Source organism: Marmota flaviventris, chromosome 9, assembly GCF_047511675.1.
Source record: "Marmota flaviventris isolate mMarFla1 chromosome 9, mMarFla1.hap1, whole genome shotgun sequence".
Classification (NCBI taxonomy): Eukaryota; Metazoa; Chordata; class Mammalia; order Rodentia; family Sciuridae; genus Marmota; species Marmota flaviventris.
Window position 1 is genome coordinate 15,836,198 of NC_092506.1, and position 11,720 is coordinate 15,847,917.

General features: G+C 34.0%; 1 protein-coding gene across 1 annotated transcript; it reads left to right on the forward strand.

The window, feature by feature from the left end:
• Positions 1–8,015: 8,015 nt before the first annotated feature.
• LOC114081149 (olfactory receptor 5M3-like) lies at positions 8,016–8,948 on the forward strand. The gene has a single exon (XM_027922728.2). It carries the CDS (start codon positions 8,016–8,018, stop codon positions 8,946–8,948), a length of 933 nt encoding a protein of 310 aa, XP_027778529.2.
• Positions 8,949–11,720: the final 2,772 nt, after the last annotated feature.

Below are 11,720 nucleotides of genomic sequence, written 5' to 3' on the forward strand. Positions count from 1 at the left end.
ATTTTTGTTTTCTTAAGTCACAGGACAGAATTGATGGCAAAGTTTGATTGCAAAAATCATATGTATAATTGTGTGAATATACCCACACACATATACATATATGGTACATGAATGGAGAACACTGCAGTGTTTCAAACTTCAATTCTTTTCTAAAATAAAAACATATGGAATAAAGTTTGATTACATACTTTACCTTCTTGTAATTGCCGTTCATCTTGCACCAGTTATTTCATGTTCTTTGCCTTTGAGCACAGGACAGCTTTGTGACTCTAGCCCCACGGATTAACTAGGATCATGTGACTATTTCTGGAAAATTATTTAGATTAGAATTCACGTACCACATCTCACTTGAGTGTGTGTTTGTGAGCACACTCTACAGATGGTCTTTTCTTCTGCTCCATGGTGAGCTGAAAAATTTAATACAGTGGCTCAGCAGTCAGAAGACATGAACAAATTCTCAGTCAGCTCATAATGGAAATGTAGAATGCTGGTGGTTAACACCAGCACAGAATATCCTACTTTGCTGCATGCAATATTACTTAGATAAAATTGTAGCACATTGAAGTGTATACCATGAAAATTTAGAGATCTAAAAAAATTACATTTAAGATATATTTTGCTTTCTTTTCGCATGTTTTTGTGATTTTACATAAATGTGTGTGTTTAGTTCAAATTACATATTTTTTAAAATAAGTAGTAAATAGTCATGTGTATAGTTATAAATATCAAATCATATTACATGGCTTATCAAAATTTCTGTTTCATTTATATCCTATTCTTTATTCCATATACATAACAGTTTTTTGTCATTTCCTTTGGGAATTAGCCCACCTTTTTGTTATGTATTTTTTTTTCTTGAAACCAGAGTTTGAATCCAGGGGTGCTGAACTTCTAAGAACATTTTCAGCCTTTTTTTTCCCCTTTTTTTAAAGACAGGTTCTCACTACATTGCTTAGAGCCTTGCTAAATTGCTGAGGCTAGCTTTGAAGTTGCAATCATCCTGCTTCAGCCTCCTGAGCTGCTGGGATTACAGGTGTGCACCAGTGAACCCAGCTGATTTGTTGGCATTTTAAAAAATAATGGTGAAGTGTTAGCATTTTTGCAATAATCCTGTATTCCTTCCTCATATCCACCACTTCTGTTTCTTTATCTTTATGATAGAGTCATAGTGGAATTTTAGTTTAAGTCAGTATTTATTGCTAAAATTACTATGTATATGTCATTAGTAATATCTGAAAAATAATTCAGGTAATACTATAAATATGAGCATCATTAATACTAGAGCTTGTCATTCATATTATGAATAATACTCTGATTGTCATTCTCTTCCTGCACAACTTGATTTTTATAGAGTTAAAAATTGTGTCTCATTTTGCTTTTCCTTTGGTACCTTACCCCTAAATTCTAATAAACTATGATGCTCTCCCTGTAAATTCAAATGAAATGGGTACTCTATATAATTTCCACACTTCTCCACAGAAGTTCTCTTTGTTCCTGTGAATATTCTGCTGTTTGCAGAGCTGTTAACAAGGAGATAGTTTTTCCTATTATAGGTTTTTCAATCATTTGATCCATGTGGATTATAGGGAAATTTCATGCAAATTGGAAATCAGGAATAAACAAGACACACATAAAAATACATTTATTACATTTTACAGTATGGAAGCCAATCAGATACCTAAATAAATCAACAATAAAGCATTTCCAGCAGGACGCTCACTCCAGTGCAAGCAAGTTACTTTCTATGAATCTTACCTTCCCCCCATTTTATTCACCATCATAGTATGTGGGATTCCAGTGCGAACTCAAGAAAATTACAAAATTCCCTGAGTATATTGGCAAATGATAAAGATGGCTAATGTTATTTCAGTGAAAAGTAACTGTTCACCTTAATTTTCTTACTTAGCTTCTCCACTGGTTGGTGTTATCCTTTAAAGAGTCCTAGCAACAAAGGCCAAACACAACCATAATCTGTGCAGAGGAGAGGAGTTGTTTTCATGGACTATTATCATAACAGGGTGCTTCTTAAATGCAAAACAATTTGGTGCAAAGAAGTTCACACCCAAGAATGAAGAAAGAGTTATAATTAGTTTACTTGTCTAATCTGAGCATCACATTATACAAATTTCTAAAGATTATATGTAGAAGTCTCACTTTGGGGAGGTCTTAGGTTAAATTCTTCCAAGGGTAAGAGAAGCAGAAGGTGGCAGAGGGGTTGTGTTAGCTATTCTAAGTACCAAGTCTGATGTTTCTCCCTTGTCTAGCCCTGTCTTATAAAAGTTTATGGAATGGATAAAGGCAACAGTCTATATGTGATAATGATCACCATTTTGTTATACTGATACAAATCAATAGTAGGTTCCATTAATTTAATAAGTAAGTCTTTGGGTTGAAAACAATTTTGCAAGAAGAGGCACAATTTACCAATATGTTATTGTTATGGAAAACTGCAATATAAATTTCATTTTCAATATAAGGATTCTACACTGAAGTCTTTAGTACCACATTTGCAAAGGACTGTCATTGTCAATAAATTTTTAAATTATACTTCTTAAGCATGTCAACTTTTCTAAATGAGTAAAATCTGGAAACATGATAAAAATAGCTATTTTCATGCCAATTTGCAAAAATAGCTATATCTTTTATCAGTAACATTTACTTACTGGAGAATTAATTTTCTATAGAGTTTTAAAAAGAACAAAACTATTGAAGGAAATCAAACTATTTATCATTAAAATATTTAGCATTGTTGTGTTAAAGACATTGAAAATGCAGAAGGGTTTCTCAGTTTTTCTCATTTGCCCAAATGACAGAATAGAGATTTCACACAAATGAAATGCCTTTATTACCAGATCTTCACTAACTGGACATAGTTGCTTATCTGTTCCAAGATTGTACCTGAAGATAGGACAGAAGAATCTGTGACTATATTTTCTCTTCCTTTTAACTTCCTGCCTTTTAGAATCCTATGATTATTCTCCTTTATTTGTGCTAAGATTTATGGCAGAGTTAGTCAGATTTCTGTTACTGTAACAAACACCTGAGATCAACTTATAAAGTAAAAAGTTTTCTTTCTGAGAGTTTTACAGGTTCCAGTCCATGCTTGGGGTTGCATTTAGGCCTGCCCAGCACATTATGGCAGAGTGTGTGATGGAACAAAATAGTTTCCCTCATGGAAGAAAAATGAAAGGAAGAAAGAGAAAGAGACAGGGGTCCCAATATCCATTTCAAGATCATTCCCTGGAGGACTGGAATCTCCCTCACCAGGCTCATTCTCTTAAAATTCCCACCAACTTCAAATTGTACCATGGACAAGGGACCAAGTCAAGGACTTTTAGGGGATATTTTCCCAAACCATAGGAAAAGCTTTTGTTCAGATACTATTTAAACAAGACCCCCTAAGCTACTGTTTTTGAATGAGTTATTTTCTAGCTTGTTTTCTCTGGCCGTGAAAGTCTGTTCCACTATGAACTCATGGGGTGGAGGTAATATTGTTCTTCTCTTCAGTATCAATGTTAATTTAGGAATTAAGATGGGTTTTAAAGAAGTATATTAATCATTTTGGACAAGTAGATGCCCATTAAGGGTTCATCACTGACATGAGTATGGGAAATGTATCCTCTGTTAGTCTCTCATTTTTAACTAGATCTTTCATACTGAAAAAAGAAAAAAATAATTTCTTCACCAATGCAACCAATGTTTTTGTGTTTTCCTATTGTAAGCTAGAGGTTATTTTAAATATATGTTGTGTCAGACATTTATCAAGGTGATAAGCAACTTAGTGAGACCCTCTGTCTCAAAACAAATCAAATAAATAAATAAATAAAAAGGACTACACATGTAGCTCAAGGGTAAGGCATCTTGGGTTCAATCTCCAGCACCCACCTAGCCAAAAGAAAAAGTAATGTATCCAATACTGATATTATTATTATATGGGAAAGCAAGATGCTCCCCAAATAAATGCTTCACAATTTTCCAAGATTCAGAGAAACCATTTTTAAAATAGGGAGAAAGCAAAATCTCAAGTTTTTATAGACCTTCTCTTTTAAAAATCTAGTTCTGCTGAGAGTTATTTTGCTCTTGAGATTAATTTTCATTAATGATGATGCAATATGTTGCATTTAATTGCCATCTTGAGTTTCTGTCAATATTCTCCAGTGAGAAAGCCCCACAGTGGGAAACTCAATCTTTATAAACTCTTCTGAATTCTCTGCTAATGCTGGGAGATAGGATGTTTCCAAGAACATTTCTTCTTCACACACAGGTGGGTTCATAGTCAAGGAGGGTCTCTGTGTTTTTATAATGTCAGCAACAAATCTCTCTGCTGTCCTTGTATTTCAGAATTGAAAGAGAATACTCTTGGATGGTTTTAGGAAGAGAGATTGGAGAGATTTTGCTAGGATAGTCAGTGGAAGTCTGCTGTGAATGGGTTTGATGCCCCAGTTTAAGAAGTGCAACTCATCTTGACAGAATGGACAGCATCTTACCTAAATGAAGAAGAGGTATCTATTTCTTACAGTGTCACTCAGTGGTGACCACAAGTTGTATTTCTGTTTCTCTACTAAAGACATTTTCTTGTTACTAAAAGGTAGAGAGAAAACAAAGAGAAAGGGAAAGGTGGATTTATCAAAATAGGAAAAAAGGTAGATAGACTACATGAAGGGAACTCAGGAGGAGAGAGAAGGAAAGAATCATGGAATAAATCTGACCTAACTTTTCTATGAGCGGATATGAACATATCACAGCGAATCTCATCATCATGTATGTTGACGAAGAAATAACCCACTAAAAAGTTTTAAAGGTAAATAGCAGAAAGATTGGTAGAGCACAATGAAGGGAACAAGGAGGAGAGAAGAAGAGAGGAAAAGGGTAATACTAGGGACTGAGTCAGAATAAATTATATTCCAAGCCTTAATAATTCATTTTGAATCCTTATGTTATAAATAACTAAAAAGAACCAATAAAAAATAAGAATAGTAGTGGAGAAACTGGTGGAACAGGTGTTCAAGTACATTCATCATTATAAACCAAAAAAGGAAGCGAATATGAATGATAAAATATTGATTAAAAAACAACAAAAATGTTGTTTTAAATGTTCCTGTCTCTGTCTCATACATAGAGAGTCAATGAATTAACCTGTTATGCATTTAGGGACACAGACACAGTACCAGAAATATGTTTTCAACGCCTGTTATTCATGAAGAAGCCTTCTTGTCCAAAAGATGTTAATAAATAATCCCATGCTGGTAGAGATGACCAGATTCTTTCTCTCTTCTATATCTTAGATGGTTGTGGATTAATAGGGAGCCCTATGAAAAAACAAGATAGGTCTGCATTTCACTTTGTATAGTTATCTGCTGTGTTACAAACGTTTATAAGAACTGGCAATTATAATAATGAACTCTGACCCTTTGCTGAGTGAACACCTCTCTGAGTTTGTCTAGCACCATTGGTTTTTCCAAGATGCAAAACTTTCATTTTTAAGCATGGAAATTCTGGATAATCTAGATGGTAGTTCTTTAGCCTCCATATATCCTACCAAAGACTGAGCTATAGAGGATATAAGTGGATTTCATTAGGGTATAAAAAGTTTGTGCTTCTTCTATTTTCCTATGTAATTTACCATTAAACAGATACTAAAATTTGAGATCTTCTTGGAGCTGAAGACATCTCATCTGGCCTGACTTACTGATACACTCAGCATTTAAGTGCTTGAAACAAATATGATTTTTTTTTTTTTTACAAATTCTGCGCAACTATATTCACCTTAAGTGAAAAAGGAGTAGGTAAAAATGTCCCTACAAATATATAAGGTTTACTAATCATTAAATAAATAAATGAAGCTGTAAAAAATGCTCCTGTGGAGTGCATGAAGAGAATAGACTGAGGACATACACAGGATTCTCACATAAATGTGCAGTAATTATCTTAAAGCAGGTAAAGAGAACGATGTGGCTCCCTCTGCAGTATAAAGGCTGTGTTAGAGATTAACCCCTCAGTTTCTCTTACAAGATCACAGTTAAAGGAATAACATCTCTTTGTCCTTGGCATTGTCATAGTTGCATGATTCAACTTACCTTTTAATTGTTAGAAATAGGGAGATTGAACCTCATCTGATAAAGATTGTTAGAAGAGTCAATACTAGAATATACAATTCCTGATTTTCATTAGTGTGTCCTTTCCTGTCGAATTATCTTAGTCAATCCTCAAAATAACACATAAAGGTATACTCTAATTATCTCCATCTACTCATGAAGACACTGCATCAAAGGATATAAATTAACCAGCCCAAGGTCACAAATCTACCAAAGAGCACAGCTTGGAATTGAACAAAGATTTTTAATAATTTTACAGTTAACAAAATATTCCGTGTTTGTTCCTAATGTAACATAAACCTTAATGTAACAAATGAGACATCCAAGTTGTTAATCTTGTTGTCTCTTTCTCAGCTCGTGTGCATCACCAGAGAGCAGTTGGGAAATGATGATATTTTTTCCAATTTGTACTTTCGTGGCAAATACATGGTAGTTTTATGAAGAACTATCAATTCCTTGGTCCATTAATAAATGGAACATAGAAAACTATTGCTAGTAAAATTAGCTCAAAACATTTATACTGTTTGGGATAAGCTAGAAGATGCCAAGAATCCAGAGGGCTAGCCATCTTAATTGGATAGTCCAAAAACAAAAACAAATTTCTTCCTTCCCCTTCAAAATATTTTTCTTGTCTTTCTGGTACATTTTGGGAGATTTATAAATTTAAGCTTAACTTTTTATAGATACATAATATGGACCTTCACTCAGTCTTTTATTCTTTTTTTTTAATATTTATTTTTTAGGTGTAGATGAACACAACACAATGTCTTTATTTATTTATTTTTATGTGGTGCTGAGGATGGAACTCAGGTCCCGCCCTTGCTAGGCGAGCACTCTACCGCTGAGCCACAATCCCAGCCCTTTTATTATTCTTTTGTTACTCAAAATTCTAACTGAGAGAAAGAAAGTGAGAGGTTGCCTAGGTTTTGTTAATTATTCCCAGTGAAAGATAGATAAATTCTAAAGAAGAGGTGATGCTTGTGTGCATTATTATCAGAATTCTTTGCAACACAGACACGGATGGCAAGCCTTCAGTTTTCTTGTTGTTGTTTGTCTTGTTTTTGTTTTTACAGTGGTAAGAATTGAACCCAGGACTTCTTACGTTCCAGACAGTTGCTCAACTACTGAGCTGCAACCCCTGGATCCACTTATATTTTCAGGTTGATCTAAAAAAAATTAAATGAATTTTTTTAAAAGAATCTAACCTTTATTTTATTTATTAGTTTGTTGTTGTTTTTTGTATGTAGTGCTGAGGATCAAACTCAGGGCCTCACCTGTCCTAGGCAAGTGCTCTACCACTGAGCTATAACCCCAGCCCCTAAATGAAATTTTAAAGAGATTTTTTTTTCTGATAAAAATAATGAGTTTATGTTAAGACATTTAGACAGGTTTATTAAGTCATTTATGTAATCAGCATCTCAAATTTGCAAGATGACTGAATGGAGGTACCATTTAACATTCTAATTAAGTAATAGTATTTCTGTGCTGTGGTTTTGAATAAATTTCTAATGCACAGCAGACCTTTTGCACTGTATAAATCTAGTAAATGAACACTAACATATACACATCTAAAAATCAGGTGCAGTAATAAAATGTTGGTTTTTCAGATAGGAAGAACAAAGAATTTTCCTTCTGAAATATTTGTTTCTAGACAGTTAAATGAGGCACAATGAGTTATCTTATTTTACTACATTCTCTGTAAAAAAGAACTCTTATATGGATGTGTAACAAATACATACTAGTGAAAAATATGTGAGAAAGAACGAAAGGATTAAGAAAAAGAAAAAGAGCAAGACATTGGAAACAAATGGGATAGGAAAGATAATATTAATAAAGACCATTATATTTCATCTGTGCATTTACTTATTTTTCTTTATTTAATAGATAAAATGCAACTCTTTCTGGATCAGATTTAAGGAAATGCTCAACTTTACTGATGTAACAGAATTTATCCTTTTAGGATTAACTAGTCGTCCTGAATTACAACTCCTTTTCTTTGTGGTTTTCCTGTTGGTCTACATTATCACCTTGATTGGCAACATTGGCATGATCATATTAATCAGGATCAGTCCTCAGCTCAACAGTCCCATGTACTTTTTCCTCAGTCACCTATCTTTTGCAGATGTGTGGTTCTCTTCTAATGTCACTCCTAAAATGCTGGAAAATTTAGTATCTGAGACAAAAACTATTTCCTATGCTGGCTGTATAGTGCAGTGCTTCTTCTTCATTGCTTTTGTCCATGTGGAAGTCTTCATTCTGGCTGTGATGGCCTTCGATAGGTACATGGCAATTGGCAACCCCCTCCTGTATGGCAGCAGGATGTCAAGAACCATCTGTATCCGGCTGATCTCTTTCCCTTATGTGTATGGCTTCTTCATCAGTCTGATCTCAACGCTGTGGACCCATGGTCTGTACTTCTGTGGAAACATTGAGATCAACCACTTCTACTGTGCAGATCCTGCTCTCATCAAAATGGCCTGCGCAGGGACCTTCATTAAAGAATACACCATGCGCACATTAGCAGGTCTCAATTTTTCTTACTCTTTACTGGTCATTATTGTCTCTTACATTTTTATCCTTATTGCCATCCTGAGAATGCGTTCTGCTGAAGGAAGGAAGAAAGCCTTCTCCACCTGTGGATCACATTTGACAGCAGTCACCATATTTTATGGAACTCTCTTCTTCATGTATCTCAGAAGCCCAACAGAGGAGTCTGTGGAGCAGGGAAAGATGGTGGCTGTTTTCTACACCACAGTAATTCCTATGTTGAATCCTATGATCTACAGTCTCAGGAACAAGGATGTGAAGGAGGCCATGAACAAGGCCATCAGTAGAGCATTTTTAACTAAATAAAATGCAGGATAGTTCATTTTAACAGGTAGAGATTAATTATTTCTTTCAGAAATTTTTGATGAATTGGTCATTTATCTTTTCAATAACTAAAATAAATATAAATGAAAAGAAAATGATGGTTCAGAGGTGAGGAAAGCAGTTGTAAACAGGACTCTCTCTGTCATGAAATCAGTAATGGTGAAAACATCCTCTCTAGATATTCCCTTCCACACAATATCAAATTCAGTAGGTTCATTTTTTAATTCAGGACATTGATTTTTATTATTATTCTTAGACATTCACCAACCTACCATTTCAATTCTTCTGTAGTAAATATAACAGGTCTTTAGGGTCTTTCTTGCACCAAGAAGGGGACTTGGTTCAGGATTTCGTGTCTCAGTTACACGAGTATGGTGTCATCCCAAGACATTGCTACCTTTGGAGACAATGTTCTTGATGATGGAATATCTGGTGTAGAATAACGAGCATTGATTAACATTAATTGGCTGGATGCTATGTGTGATTTCACTTTCAATGCATATTAATTCATTAAATAAAATTATTCATACATTACTCACTTAATATCCTCCCATATCTATTTAAGACACCATTTAAGTCTCCCTTTTTTAAATGACTGCCAGTTAAATGACACTACCTCATTTGTGTTTTGGAATTTGCAGTGAACTTCCCTAACTAGATTTCAGCAAATTGCTTGTATAATATTTTGAAGTTATAGTAATACTTTTTTTGTTGTTTTTTATGTTTTTTGTTTGGTGTTTTGGGTTTGTTGGTAGCAGAAAGAAACTGTTCCATTAAATTTTGTAGTGCCTTCACTTGTACCATTTAACAAATCATAGTTTACATATAAAAATATATCCTATCCTTTGCCATTTTACCATATTATTGTCTCAGTTTCAAAAATATTTTATTTGGAAAACACCGAAATTTTTTTTTTTTAGCATAAACAGCTGAATTTGATTCTGAAATGTCCTCTGTCTATGACCTTTCTGGTTAGTATGCATGTACTATTCATCTTTTGTAACCAAGGAATTTATAAGGATGTATAGAAGTGGGATTTTCACAAAGAAATAAAAGTTGTGTACTTACAAATATGCACAGATGCATATATAAATGTGCATATATAAATGTACCTTCATATCTTTGTGTGTGTGTGTGTGTGTGTGTGTGTTTGGGTGCACACTGTGTGGTCTCTATTTTCTTTTCATATTAGTCAATTTGATCAAAATTTTGTACAAATTCCACTTTAAGGATTTTCTTTGGTACCAAATTAGTGATTTCATAAAAAGTAACATTTCTTTTGTTCTATAATACTTATTATTTTAGTGTATGTTTTATGATACCTAGTATACCATCTTGTTCTCATATTATGCTTATCACATTTATAACTCCAAACTGCCTTCATCACCAACAGTTCATTCTCCATTTAGCAAATAGAGAAATCTGTTCTGAAAAACAGAATGTAGTTTCGTCAGTTTGAAAGCAGAAAATTCCTCATTGTCTTAATTTAAATACGCCTAAGTACTGATGAAGTTGAATGCTACAACATGCTCCTTAGGCATTGGAATTTTACTTATATATATCGTTTGTTTTTCTGTTGGCCAATTCATATTTTTGGAAATGAAGTAATTATCCTAATTACTCTCTGTTTTAGAATGTTAACTTACTAAACTAACTGTGACTTCCTTTAAAGAGGATCATTTCTGACTTGTAATACCAGTCATTATCTCTTCACATAAAAAGTGATCAGTAAATGTTGGTTAAGTTGAGCACAGTGGAATATGCCTATAATCCTAATGGCCTGGGAGGCTGAGGCAGGAGATCAAAACTTCCAGTCTAGCCTGGACCTAATGAGATCCTGCCTGAAAATAAAATTTAAAAAGTGTTGTAGATGTAGTCCAGTTCCACTGTAGCATGTGTAATTTCCAGAGTTCCATTCCTAGTACCTGACGCCCTGCAAATGTTAATCACATCAGTGGAGTGATTCACTGAAACACCTGGTTCATCTTCTGTTTAACCCTTCACGTCTTTTCATGGTATTCATAACATACTTGTATTTTCAAAGATAATATCCTCAGATTTACTAAGATTTTCTTGTTAATTTCTTCATTAATATTATGAAAAAAGGTTCTCTTTCAAATTCAGAGCTGTGAATTGTGGGGTCCTCTGTGTTGCCTCCAAATCCAATTTCATCTTCTTTTATATGTAGAATAAAACAAACAAAAAATGTAGTTATATTTCTCAGCTTCCGTTGCACTTGCCTTGTCCAAGTGGTGGAAAACTGAGCACAGGTATGGAAGGGTTACCTATGAAAGTCTCCCAGGATTCATTTGTATTTTATGCCTTATTTTTTCTGCCCACCAGATGCAAATTGAGCTCTCCAGGACCCCCAAAATGATGTGAAATCAGGTGTAAAGAGTTTGGCCATAGAATAACTGTAATGACCCCCTACCAATTTGCCCGTTTACTTGTTATATGATCAAGAAATAAACTTTCACTATGCTAAACTACCAAGATTTCAGAAGTTGGAGTGATTACCTGTGTTATTTTAACTCATATGGACACACTATATGTTGATTCCCACAAAAGTTCATGAATACATACACTTTTGAAATATTCCTAATTTAACTCATTCAGATGTTTTTTATATATTACCTGAAGCAAGAATTCATCACTAACTTTTTATAAAAATTAATTTAATAAGTGGAACTATCATCATCTATCTTAGCTGGCAACCTAACACTGTGTACACAAAATCTGACTATTCCAATAACT